The 17812-nt window shown below is 36.9% G+C and overlaps 1 protein-coding gene across 2 annotated transcripts in view; it reads left to right on the top strand.

Annotated features, from left to right (window-relative positions):
- The window catches only part of EML5 (EMAP like 5), a gene marked incomplete at both ends in the record, with an annotated part of 118172 nt that overhangs the window by 60922 nt on the left and 39438 nt on the right, over positions 1 to 17812 (top strand). For both annotated transcript variants that reach the window (XM_082485905.1, XM_082485904.1), the window contains 11 exons: positions 367 to 460; positions 2061 to 2161; positions 4050 to 4252; positions 5351 to 5462; positions 6371 to 6498; positions 7042 to 7183; positions 9087 to 9239; positions 10083 to 10214; positions 11215 to 11303; positions 12100 to 12276; positions 13207 to 13408. In XM_082485905.1, the coding sequence (XP_082342031.1) occupies positions 367 to 460; positions 2061 to 2161; positions 4050 to 4252; positions 5351 to 5462; positions 6371 to 6498; positions 7042 to 7183; positions 9087 to 9239; positions 10083 to 10214; positions 11215 to 11303; positions 12100 to 12276; positions 13207 to 13408 (1533 nt within the window). The remainder of the gene's footprint in view (positions 1 to 366; positions 461 to 2060; positions 2162 to 4049; positions 4253 to 5350; positions 5463 to 6370; positions 6499 to 7041; positions 7184 to 9086; positions 9240 to 10082; positions 10215 to 11214; positions 11304 to 12099; positions 12277 to 13206; positions 13409 to 17812) is intronic.

Below are 17812 nucleotides of genomic sequence, written 5' to 3'. Positions count from 1 at the left end.
CCTGTTCAGAAATGAACAGGGATTTTCAGAGTGGATGGAAAATTCTCACAGTACAACCTGTCATGAAGGTTTTTGTGCAACTACATCAGCACCTAGCTGGACAAAGGATTTGATACAAACACAGAGAATCTAAGTCCAGTTTTTAGACTGAGTAACTTAAAGTCCTAAACTCCATCCAACTGACCACTCAAGTTTAAAAGCAAACAGATGACAGACATGCCTCTAAGTAAGTCATACAATTAGTTACCTGTTTGTACATTGTTGTTATAATATTTGTGAAGTTAAAATATTCTTTAATATGGTTTCCTTATTATTGCAACATAATGTTATCTATCTACTCTCTTAATCATAAATTTATTTTTCTAGCGGATGGGAAACGATTGGCTTCTGTTGGAATAGACGACAATCACACTATTGTACTCTGGGATTGGAAGAAAGGAGAAAAGCTTTCAGCAGTAAGGTAGGAATTTTAACACTGCTTTAAAATTTGTACCACAAATGACTGTAAGCAAAATACATTCATTAAAGAATAATACTTCTCTGATGAATTTAAAGAATAATACTTCTCTAATAAATTAGCAGTTTCTATTACTTAAGTGATACAGACAATAACATTTAGCACAGCCCTAAAACTTTCTTTGAAAGAAAAAACTGAAGCTCTGATAGAGTCAACAAGAATTATTACAGTGACAGCTCAACTGGTGAAGCAAGAAGACATTGAAGACAGTGTATTTATGTTTATTTGATGTGTTCTGAAAGAATTTCTTTAAAATTTACTCCATGCACTTCTGTTGGCCCTCCCAGAGATGGTGATGTACGCCCTGCTTTTCAGATCTTTTTCATCAGAGGTCATGTCTTTCTTGGGTTAGTAGTTTGCAATAGTTTTGCTCAGTACTGTTTCCTTCAAAGTTCTTTCCTTCTCCTTTCGAAGTCCTGTGCAGTGTGATCTTTCTTTGAAGTTAGCTTTGCTTTGAACAGGAAGTTGGAGTAAATAACCCCCAAGAGATAAATATTTTGGAAGTTTCTTTGACCCTGCACAGATTATTTCATATACGTTTATTAAATAGAGTTTTAATCTACTAGAATCTTATTTCTAATGTTGAGTAATGTTTTTGAAACCCTTGACTTTTTTGTTTCCAAGCATCTGTGGCTTTAAATAGAGCAATTTTTTTCAACTTTTTTTTTAAATCCCGCTACTCTTAACACACCAATCTCACTTAATTCTTTTTATTTAATTAAAATTTAACCAGTTTATACTGGATTTATTTTCTGGGGTGTTTTCCCTCCAACTTCTCAGAGGAATTGAATAGAATTTTTGAGAGCAGCATCTATACTTTGAAGATTACAGTGTGAGTTTGTAAAGAAACTGGTTCCTGATTTTTGCTGCTAGTTCATTTAGTGGTCTGAAAATGACAAAACATAAAAGGTTGTTTCCATTCTTGAGCAGGGAACAGAAGTTAGGGATTAAAGGCTCTTCTGCATTTTAAAGAAAAAAAAAAATCTGTTAGTAAGCATTTTTTTTTCCTTGCATAGATAGCAAACATAGTTGAAAGCTGTTTTTCAAACTATAGGACTGAAACAAGGCATTTGTTTTACAGAAGCATAAGAAATCTAACACACATAAGTTTTTAATGTTTTTAGAAACTGAAATTTCCGTTTAAAATTGATAAAGCAGCATATGTTTTATTCTAACAAGAAAAATAGAAAAATCAATTCAAAGATGGATGAGAATTTCAAAATGAGAGATTTTTAAGTAAAATTTACTGCTTTGCAGTTGAGCTGTCGTAGGTCTAAATGCCATATACCTAAACTCAATGCAAATATATATTCTTTTGCAAAGAAAATGCCACCTAGTGGATTTATGAAGTAACACAACTACTCACCTGCTTTGGAAACTTAAGGGTTATGAAAATGGAACAGGACTCAGTATGTTAGTTCTTTGTCTTTCTTCCTCCTCATAATAAATTATGAGATGGAGAAGCAAAAAAAACTCAAACAAAAACCCTTTAAAAATATGAATAGTTATTTTTTTATTTAAAATATTTTCCTTTGCATTTCAGGGGAAGCAAAGATAAGATTTTTGTTGTTAAGATTAATCCTTATATGCCTGATAAATTGATTACAGTTGGAATTAAACACATGAAATTCTGGCGTAGAGCAGGTAAGGAAACTTTTCAGAATTACAGCATTTTCTGTTACTTAAAGCATACATATTGCATCTCTTATAGGATGTTTCAGGCACTAAAGGCAAATAATTTCTCTTTATATCTCTCAAGTTAGCTTTGCCCTAGTAGAAATGACGTTAATTGGTATTATGACAGTAGTGGGTGTTCTTTTTAAGATCAATTTGCCATTGAGCTAGAGCTAAGTAAGTAGAAAGGACCCTGGATTTCCTACTGTCTGTTTTTATATCTAATAATAATATAGCACATCTGAAAATGTTACAGAGCTGCTCCAAACTCATAGAATAGTTTTTGGAAGAAGGACGTTTAGAACATATGTGTTATAAAGAGGCACAAATATAAATAAATTTAAGGTTATAAAAATCCACAGACGAAGTACTTGAAAAGGATACATGTGCCAGTTGAGACCTGTTTGTTTAAGTACCTCTGTTGAACTTGACAATTAGAAACCAAGATAAAGCAGCTTGCTTTATCTGCTTGAAAAATTTTGAAGAGTGAAAAATCCATTCCCTGATATTAGTGTGAAGTTCATTATTTCAAACCTCAAAATGTGTATAAAGACACATGTGCTATGGAAGACTACCTTATCTGCTAAGAATGCTCTAATTACTCATGCAGAATTTATGCAGATCAACTCACATGAGTCCCTGATAAAGATTAATTGCGGAGAGAAAAGTCTGACGAAAAAAATGACACTAGTTTTCTCAGTTCTGGCTCCAACAGAAATTAATCAAGATTGCCTGAGAGCAAGCTGTTGAAGTCTATATAAATTATTAATTTTAACAATTGTGCTTGCTATCTATAGAAAGAACAAAGTATGTCAGAATATTTACTTAACGAATTACTATAAATTCAAATTCTTTAGAAAAGAGATCTTAACTATGATAAAAGCCTGGATGTGGTGATTTTGAATAAAGAAATTAAATTGTTTGAAATGCCTTTTTTTTCTGTCTGGCATTGCTCAGTCAATCAAATTTCTCTAATGCTACAGTCCATCTGTGCAAAAAGGCAATGGTGTACTGGCAAGGCAGCCACCGTGAAACAAATGTAGTTAATGTGTGTAGAGTATTAGTGCACCTTAACAAATGCCAAGTCTGTGAAATCTGCACTAGAGCAGGTGCGCTTCACGTGAGAAGTGACACGAAAGTATACTCTTTACACTAAATTTGCCATCACTTGGCACTGATGAAGAGAGGTTCAGAGACTTTGCCTCTGTAAGTACGGGAACGGTATCAAGTGTCAGATCCTGCGGGGCTTCTGTGTTATACCACATGAAGTTTCTCTGAGGATTGTGAAAATCTAAATGTAACTTTCTGGCCAGAAGTAACTATGTGTTATACCTGTAAAATGATTTTAGATATGGTATTTTAAAGAATTTTAAAATTTCTATCGCTGTAATATTTCTATTATCCAGGGGTCAATATAGCAAACCTCTTAAATAAAATTAGAAATCCTCTTGCTGAAAACATATCATGAAAAGGATGGATTGTCAAGATTTAAACATATTTTTTTTTCTTTCAGGGTAATTTTGTTAAGAATTTTATGAGCTGTGTGGCAGATATTAGGGTTTGGTTTTTTTTTAGATGCGGGTTTACAAATGGGCTTTCTCTTTGTATGTCTATGTGGTTATATGTACATATTCCAATCCATATTGAAGTAGTAAGTTAGAAGTAAGGATTTTTTTTTTTCTTGAAAGATGCCAAATAGTACAAAAAACTTATTTTGTGAGAACTCTTCTCAGGCTCAATTATTCGTGGAGCATAGGTGAACCAGAAAAAAAAGACTTGTTGTTCTCGGTAAGGTTGTATACTTTATGGAAAATAATTCTAAGAAAACATCTGATGACTTGTTTTTGGTTTGAACCAGGTGGAGGACTAATTGGGAGAAAGGGCTGTACAGGTGCGTTGGGAAGGACCGATACAATGATGTGTGCAGTATATGGCTGGACTGAAGAGATGGTGTTCTCTGGAACTTCCACGGGGGATGTGTGTATTTGGAGAGATGTGTTTCTCATAAAAACTGTCAAAGCACATGATGGTCCTGTGTTCAGCATGCACGCGTTGGAAAAAGTAAATAAACTGCTCATTGTTTTTTGATGTCTGGACAAAAAAAAAAAGTCTATGAAGTTAGGCCTTTCCCAAACTCAGGAATCCATGGCTTTATTTCCAGTACAGAAAAGCCTTGTGAGGTCCAGATTCAAAATAGTGTTTTATGCAAGTAACATGCTGTTTCCCAAACCCTTGTGGTCCAGTGGCATCTTATTCAGTAATTTTCATGACCTCTTACTAAAGAAATGATAGTAACTTTATGATAAATAGAAGTACTTTTTGATTTAAGCATCCATGAGTTTAATGGAATATGTAAGCTTGTGAGAGAGGAAGAAGATCATACTTTTACTATTTTGTGCTGTAATAACGGTCTACTAGTAGAAGCATTTAATCTGTAGATCATTAAGTACTCTCTAATGATTCTCAGCTTTTTGACTTAGGAAAGCCTTTAAGCATGTGCTTAAATGTGAATGAGTGTTCCAGTTAGATTACTTGTATGTTTGAAGTTATGCATATGTTTGTGTTTTGCTAGGTTAGACTAAGTTAGTTCACCTTCTAATATTTGAGTTTCAGTGTAGTAGCTTTGGACAAAGCATGTGTTATTCATATTGCAAGAACTAAGTTCTCCAAAGGGAAGTAGTAGTGATTTCAGTATTAAGTATACCGGTTGCTTCATTACATAGCTGTAAATAATTTTTGAAGACTGAATGGCACAAATATGCATATATTTGAACAATTTAAGCACTAACTGTTGTTACTAAGTTAGGCTTAGAGTAATGAGGTGAAATGCCGAAGGGATATTGAGGCTAAATAGCATGAAAAACATTTCAGTGGATCAGTTAAATTGTTTTTTAGTGTGGTAGAAGCTACTATACTAGTTAGAACTTTTAAATCCATCCTGTGTACATGGACTGTACAGAACTGTGCTGCCTTTGTCAGAAAGAGAATTCAATCATTTTGTTGCTCCTTATCTTTTCATCTCTGACGTCTGTAGTTCTGTGCATTACAGTGTTGTACATAATCCATTTTCAGTATTGGCAGAAACCACTAAAAAATTAAGGAAAGGTAGTAATTGATTATATCTTGTGATTATCTTTTTTTTATTCCCACCCCCCCCAGGGATTTGTCACCGGAGGAAAGGATGGGGTAGTAGCTCTCTGGGACGATACCTTTGAACGTTGTCTCAAAACCTATGCCATCAAAAGGGCTGCTTTGGCCCCTGGGTCTAAAGGTAACCCAGACTTTATCCTGTTTTTTGCTTTGTTTTCTGTTGGGAGGGGAATAGTACGTTGTAGTGTGTTTGCACATATGGTGTGTGCAAATCATAATGTTTACCTTATTATCTGCCTGGATTAATTGATTTAACCCTAAGTCTCTTACCACCCAAGTGATTTATTTTTATTTTTTTTAAGTGGGAACCAGAAACCCTATTATATTTCTAATCATGAAGTATCTTTCTGATCTTTTTTGTTTTGGAGGAGGAATGGAATTCAGAATTGTGGGTAGTATTGTAAGGTATTAGTACATTTTATGACTTAATTTTCTGTAAATGTGTATGTCTCTTGAAATTTTTTAAGAACACGTTCATTCCTATTATTCCTATTTCTTCCATTTATTCTTGATCTTAGTGCTGATTTACTGTTTTCCCTATTTCAAATTCTGGATAGCCTTTTCTTCCTTCCCCTCTCCCCCAATTACATTTGCTGTGTTCTAAAGTATGTGGTTTGATTTTCAAAAATCATGAATTAAAATACCCATTAACTAAAACATTCTGCTACAGAGTATCTCATTCTTATATCTGTTTAATAAAAAGCTAGATTTGAAGGTACCATAAATGGTAGCACTATAGTAGTATAGTTGATACTTCACATACACTTTTTTTCCCTAAGATTGCCAATGGGTCAGGCTGATTAAACTTCAGAGATATTTGGTTGAGAAGAAAAATTAGTGTCAGTTGGGTAATGGCTAACTAATCCCAAATGAATTCAAATATATAAGTTATTCCGTGCAGGAATGTGTTTTTACTTGTTTATTACTGAGTATCTTTTTCTGCAGTGAGAACGGAATGTGCATATGTGTGAAAAATCCTCTTTAAGGCACACTTGAGAATCTTCTGTTTTCTAACATTTTACGTTCTAGGTCTCCTCTTAGAAGATAATCCTTCTATACGTGCCATATCTTTAGGACATGGTCATATTTTAGTAGGCACAAAGAATGGTGAAATATTGGAGGTGGATAAAAGTGGACCAATAACTCTGCTGGTTCAGGTACATGCTAAATATCAGTCAAATATTTCATACCAAAACCACTACTTCATTTTTCAAGTAAAGACTGTTGTGAAATAACAAGCACTGTAATTTCAAGTGAAGTTACTGAGTTATTATCACTTCATAGATTTTTAAGGCTAGGCTAGACTGTTATGACTCTTTATTGAGCCAAACAGATCACATTATTTCATGTACTAACTTGTTCATCAAGTTCATCCTTTCAAACAGACCAAGATCATATTTTTGTTTAAAAAAAAAAAAAAAAAAAGAAAAAAGTAAAAAAGTGTGTGTATGTCATTGACACAGATGTGTGTGAGGATTATTTCTCAATGAAAAGTTTTCTCTAGTAAGAAATACTATAATTTGCATTTTTACTTGTACGCAGCAGGGTGAGGGTTTTTTCAGGTGTTCTCTTTCTATTGAGATATTTTTATTCTCTAACAATATGCATGTTCTCATTCTGTTTATTTTTAGACTTCTTAAATGTATTATTTCATATTTCAGTTAAAATACAAAGTCATCTGATTCATTGTGTTTTTTCAGGGTCACATGGAGGGGGAAGTTTGGGGTCTAGCTACTCATCCTCATTTACCTATTTGTGCCACTGTAAGTGATGACAAAACCTTAAGAATATGGGATTTATCTCCTAGCCATTGTATGTTAGCTGTTCGCAAATTGAAGAAGGGTAAGATGCTTAGTATGAAAAAATATTTAACTGAATTCAGTTGATATTTACTAGCATTATGACTCTTTCAAAAGCAAGACTGAATGAATTCCTTTCTTTGCTCGAATTATTTTATTGGTGCTATGTTCTCAAGGTATGTAGCCCTTAAGCTAATGAATCGGTATGAAAGATTTCTGTGCAATACCGTTCTTAAGATTTTTTTGCAATGGTAACGTACTTAAGTCAGTGAAATAACAATAAAGGTTGAGCCAATTACATAAATCAGTCATGTTGCTTATAGTATCAAAAGCTTTTTTGAACAGAGGAGGACTTTGAATCTAGAAATTTTGGGAAGAAATCTTAGATGTAAGGTTGAATTCTTCTTTGTGAACATCAGAAGAATCTGGAATGTCAAGGAAAGAGAAGTCATAAAATTGTTACTTATTGTATAGTATATAACTAAATTCTATTTTGACAGGTGGAAAAATGTGTTTTAAGGAACATCATATAAGACTTTTTTTAGCATTAGACCAGACTGGCCTTAACAAGCTTTTAATGGTATATATGCTTTGCTATACAAGGGGACATGATAGGCTTTATCTGTTTGGTGTTCAGGAAAGCATTTTGATCCAAACCTTATAGGAAGCTTAGTTGAAGATGATTTGGATTGATGAAGTAAATGTAAGAAGAGTCATGAGGTGGCGCAAGCAGAGAACAAGAAAGTTTCGAGTTCGTGGTCTGCTCAAGTCTTAAAGCTGGTATTTCTTAATAGTTTTAAGAGTAGTTTTGGCAGAAGAATAAGAATGTGATGACTTAATTTGCTGATGAGACATATTTTGAGATGCTTTGGCAATCTTGAAAAGCACCTGTGTACCCTACAGAAAGAGCTGGATACTTCTGCAGACTGCAGTAATGGAAATGAGATAATAGTTGGTAATCAAAATAGGCAAGGCTCTCTGACTGTAAGAAAAATGTCTGTGTAGTTGAGGAGTACCTGAGGAGCAGAAGGCTCTGGATGTTCTAGCTGATCGCAGGATGACAATTATGTGTGATCACGAAGTATTTTTCCCAGGATGTAATCACAGAATCATAGAATGGTTTAGGTTGGAAGACACCTTAAAGATCATCTAGTTCCAACCCCCCTGCTATGGGCAGGGACACCTCCCACTAGAGTTATAATGAAGTATGCATGTAATTTGCAACAGACTAATCAGAATTTTGGTGTACACTTCTCATCTGTGTTCAGGTGAATGAAATTAAACTGAAAGTTGAGTGTGGAGAAAGACGAGCTACAGTATAATGAATGAGAAGCTTTGTGATGGAGTCAACTAAATAAAGGATTACTGTCTACAAGTTAATCAGAGGAACAAATAGTAGGGAAAAATATTTATGCTAATGGAAAATCCTGGCATGGAAACAAATCTACATAAGCTGACCATAAGTAAATTTAGATTGGAAATTAAACTGGTTTTGAAATGAAACTTGACATGTTTATTAAAAGGATTCTATGATATAGTGACCATGATAGCAAATGACTGGATTCTGTGAGTCCAGAATGTCTTTTCTTGCTGTATTCTCCTTACCAGAACAAATGGTAATGAACAATTGGCATCATATACTAAGAAGGAGAACAAATTAAAAATATATAGAGAATAGTGATTAGTCTGTGTTAGTAATGTAGAACATATGTCAATTTATATGAAAATAAATGTAATCTAAGATTCTGGCATTGTGTACTTGTTGATTTGTTAATAGCGTCTGTCTGCTATCATAGAGAGCTTGGAAATGATTTTGGTAGCATCTAAAAATTTTCATTGGATTATATACTATAAGAATAGCTTTCCTTTACTGCTGGAAAAATAAATCTAAAAGAGGGGTTGTGCACTGTAAATGTACCTGAATGCCATTTCTGTATTCCTCATAGGAGGTAGGTGTTGCTGTTTTTCTCCTGATGGAAAAGCATTAGCTGTCGGTCTCAATGATGGAAGTTTTTTGATAGTTAATGCAGATACCCTAGAGGATCTAGTCTCTTTCCAGCACAGGAAAGATGTTATTTCAGAGATCCGATTTTCTCCTGGTAAGTGATTGAAAATGAAGATTTTTATATCAAGGTTGTTCAAGGAAGCTTTATAACCTTTAAAAGATAGAAGTAGTAGAGATTCATAGTGCTCTTTTATATGTAACAAATAAGTCAGCAAGGCTAATGTTAACATTTTGAAAAACATTGCATGTGAAGTCTTACATTGCTCATTTAAGGATGAGATTATTGGAATAGGTCTGCTTATAGTAACCTGCTGAACGCAACAGTCAATTTTAAGTCATGAACATCCAGCAGCCTCCCTTGGTCCCTAGGGTTCCACTTGGAGCTGCATAAGTTTGGCTCTTCACTGAGGTTACTGTTAGCTAATGAGAAGGCTTGAAACTGATGCATCGGAAAGTTCTGGCGTTTTCTTTTTTTCCTCCTTTTTCCCCCCTACAGTGCTTAGCACTCCCAGTGAGGCTAGGTTGCTTTTTTTATCAAAACAGTTCAGCTCTTATGTAGGAGCTCAAACTAGTCTAAACTAGTAATACTACAGTGGAAATACTCTTCTGTAGGAGAAATTTTATGTAAATTACTGATACCAGTTCTCGTGCAACATTACTTTCTGCTTACCTAAGCCTTAGCACTCTGAGTGCAATAAATGTTTAAAATTTCATCAAATAGTTTTTATTGTTTGAAGATGTAATGATGTAATGGTTGTATATTTTATACTGATTATGTGATATGAACATTAGTCTGTTGGGGACTATGTATAAATTAGCAAGCTCATTTCAAAGAAATCTGAGTTGCATATAGCTAAATTCCAGAATGTACTTGTGTTTAATATACAGCACACTACAGTTTTTGAAAATGTCTTGTGTTTCTACTGATGTGCTTTAGGAGCTGGGAAGTACTTAGCTGTGGCATCCTGTGACAACTTTGTAGATATTTACAATGTAATGAGCAGTAAACGAGTAGGAATCTGCAAGGGAGCCTCCAGCTATATCACACACATGGACTGGGACATAAGAGGTAAGCAGCATTCATGCTAAAAATCTACTGGAAGATTGATTACGTTCTAGGCTAAATGCAGTGTGAATCTACAGTATGAATTTATGGTATCACTGACAGATTTGTTTCTTTGGTTGCTCACCGCATCTGAATAAATGAATTTTACTACCATTTATATATTTAGAAGTTGTGCCATTTGAAGTAAAATAGATTGTCTCTATAGTTTGGTTTGTTTGGGTCTTTTTTTTAATCTGTGTTTATTGTTTGACTTGTACTTCTTGAATAATGTACTGCATAATGCAGTTGGCGTATGCAGCTCAGCAATATGTATCCTTGTTGTCAAAAATAGCAGAAAGACTGTCTTTCCTGTCTTCTTGAGTCTTAATACATGATTAATTTAAACAATAACTTTAGTCTGTTTCAAAAAACAAGGCAGTGCAGTTGTGCAATCTCTTAGTTCCTGCTCTTATTCCTCTACATAATCACTTTTGAAACAGTCCAATTTAATTTGAAAGGGTGTTATAAGGTAGCTTCATCTGAGAAGTTTGAAAACAGGAACAGGACAGAAAAATTAATGAGAATTTCCCTTAGAACTGAAGTAGTATAAAGGCAAACAGAATTTAGCTGCTTGGAAGCAGCCATTGGCCAGGCAACACGTGTGCTTCTCAATCCCACGTGTACACGCATACTGGTCAGCCAATTGTCACAAACAAGCTCTGAATTAGACCCAGTACATATTGTCTACCGTCTGATGGGACAACCATAAACAGGAGAGAAAAGTAATGCATTATTACAGTTTTCAAAGAAAGGAGGAAGGACTGTGAATTTAAGGGGTCAAAGGACTCAGATCTTCAGAAGCCTGTACTTCCAGATCCACTGTTTATGTATGCAACGTTTTCCAATGGAAACAAATAATTTGTGTAATGCTGTTAGCCACAAAATTTTCAAAATAACCTTTTTTTTTTTTTTTAATGGGATCTTCTATTTCATGTTAACATACAATATGTAATATGTTTTATAGGGAAGCTCTTGCAAGTCAACACTGGTGCTAAAGAGCAGTTGTTTTTTGAAGCTCCTCGTGGGAAAAAACAGACAATTCCTAGTTTGGAGGTGAGGAAATAGACTGCCTTCTTACCTTGTTTGCAAATTACGGCTGTCTATACCATGTAGGAGGGAATGATGTATAAACCTATCATTTTAACTGGTCTGTTGAAAAAGCTTCTGTTCAGGCATTTGCTATCTTTTATCCTTTTTTCAGCCTGTTCCAGTAGTTAATGTAATCAGAATGATAAAATACGTAGTGGGCATATTTGTCTCTTCTGTTAAGAAATGGACATTTGGCTGACTCACGCACTCATGAAAATCTCACTGGACTACTGTATGCATCTTTCGATACCTAAACACCTTTGAAAACCTATTGTAGATTACTTAGTCCAAAACTTGCTGTGGAACACCTCATGTCTATCTTTAGATAACAATGCAGTATAGTTATATATAATCTACGTAGGCAAGTGTAGTATATTGTAGCTATAATATTGATTTCTTTTCTCAGACATAGAACATAGTCATAGGGCAGAGAATGAAAGTGGATAATTTTCAAATAATATTTTCTATAAGATTGAAAGGCAGTGTTGAAAAACGTAATTTGTTTTCTCTAGCCTGGAAGGGTGGGTAAGGTCAGCATTTTTTAAATACTTCTAGAGGTTTGGGAACTGGAAGTTAATAAAGGTAAAATTAAGGGTCTCGAATGAAATCCTGAATAGTCAGAAAATAAGTGGTTAATATGTAAAAATATTATCTTTTAGATGTGACTTATCTTTCAGTGCAAGGACTTTCTTGAAATCAGATATGGAAGAAAACTGCCTGGGAAGAAGCATTCTCTGTCTCAAACAGGTTGTTTTTATAGGTAGAAAAGATTGGCTGGGCATCATGGACAAGTGTTTTGGGCTCTTGCTGTGAAGGAATCTGGCCAATAATTGGTGAAGTCACAGATGTAACTGCTTCATGCCTCACTAGTGATAGTAAAGTATTAGCCACAGGAGATGATTTTGGATTTGTGAAACTGTTTCGATACCCTGCTAAAGTAAGTAATTTTCAGCTGTTCATGGAGAAGATTAGTAAAACTGCCTTTTCAAAACTGTAAAAATTCATCAGTCAGAACAAAATAGAGCTTTTATACTTTTGTCCTTATGATCAAAGAAAGCATTTAACATTACACTGCAATTTGCAGTGCACTAAACTTCCAGCTAGGAAGAATGACCATCCAGGTTAGACTAAAGAGCCATCTCATGTAGTGTCCTATCACTAACAGTGCAAATGCGTAGGAAAAAACTGTAAGAATGGGACATAAGTCAGGCACTGTCTAATAATATCTTAGGCACTAATATCCTCAGTGTGGTTTTTATCAGTGTCATTTTTAGCCCCTTAAGCTTTTGTTTTGGAAGACAATGAACATTTCTTCTTCACCTTCATTTTACTCATGATTTTATAGACCTTAATTCTGTCCAACCTCAGTCATTTTTCTCTAAGATGAAGAGCTCTAATATTATTTAATCATGCATCATAGAAAAGCCATTCCAGAAGTATATTATATTTTTACTGCTCCTCTAGAACCTTTCCAGTTTCCTGTTGTGTATCAGTAAATATGTCTTCAATTTTTAATATTTTGTCATGCTGGGGATGGTAACAACGCACAAGTTACTGACTCCAAGTATTCTATGTGCATTTTATTCTTTATTAGATTATTTTCTCTCTTAGGAAAAATGATCCAGCATTTATTGCTGGAATCTGTTTATAAACAAAAATTTGCATGCTAGGTATGGAAATATGGTTAACATTTCGTGAAGTTGCTATAGGAGAGGAACTTGGCAAATTGTGTCATACATACAAATGCAAAACAGCTGAAGCATAAACTGTGAACAAGTTAAGAACATGTTGTGTACTTGCAACTCATTTCAGTTTTATCTAGCAGACTGGTTAAATTTGATTTATGCCTATTCTTCTCCCTCTTTAGGGAAAGTTTGGAAAATTTAAGAGATATGTTGCTCACAGTACCCATGTAACAAATGTCCGTTGGACCTATGATGACAGTTTGTTGGTCACTGTTGGAGGAGCAGACACCTCTCTAATGCTGTGGACTTACGAGATGGAAGGACATCGGGATAGCAGGCAATGTGACAGTGAAGAGTCTGATCTAGATTCTGAAGAAGATGGAGGTCAGTAAGAATTTATAAAACTAGCTGGATTATGCTATCCCAAGAAGACTTTATTAATGGAAAACTGCTAACTTAGAAATAATCAAGTTTTATATATGATTGTTTTAATCTTAAATAGCAAAGATGCTTCTTTTGAATTTTTATGTTAAGTAAATTTCTTTTTGGGGAAAGGACTGATGAATTGTTGTGAAGAAAATGATAATGAAGTGTTTGATTTACTGCTTTGAGTCAAAAGTATTTAAAAAGACTCTTGACATCTTTTAAATCAAAAAATATTAAGTGCCAATTATAGGTAACTTCCAAAAAACTAGACAGAAAAATACATTTATCACAGTTTAGATTTGGTCACTAATTCTACTGGAATTATGTTGAAATCTGTATGATGTGAGATCGTAATTATCTTGACATTATAGCATCGATTTCTATAACATGAAAATGTAGTAGACTGAAGTAGACTTATGTTCATATATGGAACAATCATAGGATCATAGAATGGTTTAGGTTGGAAAGGACCTTGAAGATCATAGAGTTCCAACCCCCCTGCCATAGGTAGGGACACCTCCCACTAGACCACGTTGCCCAAGGCCACGTCCAGCCTGGCCTTGAACACCTCCAGGGATGGGGCCTCGACAACCTCTCTGGGCAACCTGTTCCAGTGCCTTACCACCCTCAAAGTGAAAAACTTCTTCCTAATGTTTAATCTGAACCTGTCTTCTAGTTTAAAGCCATTTCCCCTTGTCCTATCGCTACGTGCCCTAGTAAAAAGTCCTTCCCCAGCTCTCCTGTAGGCCCCCTTTAGGTACTAGAAAGCCACAATAAGATCTCCCCGGAGCCTTCTCTTCTCCAGGCTGAACAGCCCCAACTCTTTCAGCCTCTCCTCATAGGGGAGGTGCTCTACCCCTCGGATCATCCTCGTGGCTCTCCTCTGGACACGCTCCAGCAGGTCCATGTGCTTCTTATGTTTGGGACTCCAGAACTGGATGCAGTACTCCAGGTGAGGTCTCCCGAGAGTGGAGTAGAGGGGCAGAATCACCTCCTTTGACCTACTGGCCACGCTTCTTCTGGTGCACTAAGGATACAGTTGGCCTTCTGGGCTGTGATCGCACATTGCTGGCTCATGTTGAGCTTCTTGACCATCAGCACCCCCAGGTCCTTCTCCTCAGGGCTGCTCTTCAGCCATTCCCCGCCGAGCTTGTATTTGTGCTTGGGATTGCCCCGACCCAGATGTAGGACCTTGCACTTGGCCTTGTTGAACTGCATGAGGTTGGCTTGGGCTGTAACCCCTTTGTAGAAGGCCACCAAATTTGTCAGGCATGACTTGGCCTTGGTGAAGCCATGCTGGCTGTCACCAATCACCTCCTTTTTTTTCTATGTGCCTCAGCAGAGTTTCCAGAAGGATCTGCTCCACGATCTTGCCAGGCACAGAGGTGAGACTGACTGGCCTGTAGTTCCCTGAGTCTTCCTTGTTTCCCTTTTTGAAAATAGGGGTTATGTTTCCCCTTTTCCTGTTGGCAGGAACCTTGTCAGACCTCCACAACTTCTCAAATACCATGGCTAGTGGCTTAGCGACCTCATCTGCTAGCTCCCTCAGGACCCGCGGATGTATCTCATCAGGTCACATGGACTTGTGCACCTTCAGATTCTTCAGGTGGTCTTGTACTTGATCTTCATCTACGGTGGGCGGTTCTCCATTTTCCCAATCCTCGTCTTTGCATTCTGTGTCACGGGCAGTGCGGCTGCAGTCCTTGCCAGTGAAGACTGAGGCAAAAATGTCATTGAGTACCTCAGGTCTGTCTCTGTCCCGGGTAACCAGTTCTTGTGTTTCCTTCGGGAGAGGGCCCACAGTTTCCCTAGTCTGTCTTTTCTTGCTGACATACTTAAAGAAGGATTCTTTTGTTTGTCTTGATGTCCCTGGCCAGATTTAGTTCTATCTGGGCTTTAGCTTGTCTAACCCGATCCCTGGCTGCTTGAACGATTCCTCTGTATACCTCCCAGGCTACCTGCCCCTGTTTCCACTCCCTATAGGCCTCCTTTTTCCTTTTGGTCATGTCCAGGAGCAACTTGTTCATCCGTGCAGGCCTCCTGGCTTTTCTGCCTGCCTTCCTCCTTGTAGGGATGCATTGTTCCTGAGCTTGGAGGAGGTGGCCCTTGAATATTATAATATAATATATAATATATAATATATATTATAATTATATGATCTTGCAATAGATTATAACTATTGATATTATATAGTATATGTAATATAAAGTGTTAATTACATTTTGTAGAAATAACTTCTGTCAGTTTTGCCATACGTAAAGTTTTCCTTTTCATGTTACGGTACCAAGGGTTCATGAGCCTCCAGACTTGTTCTCTCTGTTCCCAAGTGCAGTTTTCTTCCTTGTCAATTCCTCTGTCTTCAAGCATTTTTAAACTCTCACTGCTACTCTTTAAATAGTTCTGTGTAATAAACTAACTTCAGTTTTCACTAAAATCTGCTAAATGACCAAAGAATCTTCTAGATTGGAAGGGACCTTTAAGATCATCGAATCCAACCATCAACCTAATGCTGCCAAAAGCACCACTAAACCATGTTCGTAAGCACCACATCTACATGTCTTTGAAATATCTCCAGGGATGGTGATTCCACCACTTCCCTGGGCAGCCTGTTCCAATGTTTGATAGCCCTTTCTGTGAAGAAATTTTTCTTAATATCCATCCTAAACCTCTCCTGGTGCAACTTGAGGCCATTTCCTCTTGTCATATCACCTGTTACTTCGGAGAAGAGACCAAGCCCCACCTTGCTACAACGTCCTTTCAGGTAGTTGTAGAGAGTGATAAGTTCTCCCCTCAGCCTCCTTTTCTCCAGGCTAAGCAATTCCCATTCCCTCAGTTGCTCCTCATAAGACTTGTTCTCTAGACCCCTCATCAGCTTTGTTGCCCTCCTCTGGACATGGTCCAAAACCTCAATGTGTTGTAGTGAGGGACCCAAACCTGAACACAGTATTTGAGGTGGCACCTCACCAATCCTGAGTACAAGGGGACAATCACTTCCCTAGTCCTGCTGGCAACTCTATTCCTGATACAAGCCAGGATGCTCTTGGCCGCCTTGGCCACCTGGGCGCACTGCCAGCTCATATTCAGCTAGATGTCCACCAACATCCCCCAGTCTGTTTCCACTGAGCAGCTTTCCAGCTATTCTTCCCCAGTCCTGTAGCACTGTGTGGGGTTGTTATGACCCAAGTGCAGGATCTGGCACTTAGCCTTTTTGAACTTCATACCATTGGCCTCGGCCCATTGATCCAGCCTGTCCAGATCCCTCTGTAGGGCCTTCCTCCCCTCAAGGAGATCGACACATGGCCGAACTTGGTGTCATTTGTAAATTTGCACTCAATCCCCCCCGTCCAGATCATTGATAAAGATACTAAACAAAACTGGCTCCCATACTGATCCCTGGGGAACACCACTTGTGACCGGCCACCAACTGGATTTAACTCCATTCACCACAATTCTTTGGGCCTGGCCATCCAGCCATTTTTTTACCCAGCAAAGTGTACGCACATCCAAGCCATGAGTATATTATAGACATATTAAACTTTCATTGGAGAAAAGTTTCTATTCACTGTCTTTCTGCTTAAAAATTTTGAAGGCTACATCCGCTTAATTGCCTACAGAGGGACTTGGTCAACTTTAGCTTTCTGAATCAAAAATTGCAATCTTCAGAGTTTTTGTTCAGCTTCTGCCTGTGACCTGTTAGCACATCATTGCCTAATAACCTTCCCTAAGCTCTGATGCTTTTCACAGAACTTTCTTAAGCTATGTGTTCAAAAATACTCTAAAAGAAAGCTGTTAAGTTTTACAAGAAAAGACATTGACATCTTTTTCCACAAAAGTTTCTCTTCGTCAGGTCCTGTTAATTTCATTTAGACTTAAGAACTATTCATGAAGTTGTCATTAGTAGTCTCGATCTTCAGGGAGAAAAAAAAGAGGCCAAGTAACAACACTGTCACTATTTAGCTTTTTTGCCACGTTTCCTATAATAAACATCATCTTGATGTGCCTGACTGTCCCTAAGCATTGTGTAGGAACCCTGTGCAGACCTATAGATCTCATCCTAATGGATGGATCCTGAAATTGAGAACAACCTAGAGCTAAATCTTTTTCAAACTGGCAACCTGTCACAAGTGGCATCCCCCAGGGATCGATACTGGTCTCCATGCTATTTAGTATCTTCATAACTGATCTAGATGATGGGGTCAAGTGTACCCTGATGAAGTTTTCTGGTGACACCAAATTGAGTGGGAAAGTGGACATTTCAGAAGGGAGAGCCAGCCTGCAGGAGGACCTGGATAGGCTGGAAGAATGGGCTAATGAGAACCTTATGAAGTTCAGCAAGGATGAGTGTAAGGTCTTGCACCTGGG

The sequence above is a fragment of the Vanellus vanellus genome, assembly GCF_965231255.1.
Source record: "Vanellus vanellus genome assembly, chromosome: 6".
Lineage (NCBI taxonomy): Eukaryota > Metazoa > Chordata > Aves > Charadriiformes > Charadriidae > Vanellus > Vanellus vanellus.
Note: the sequence above shows the minus strand (reverse complement) of the source record. Positions and strands in the feature narration are given on the sequence as shown.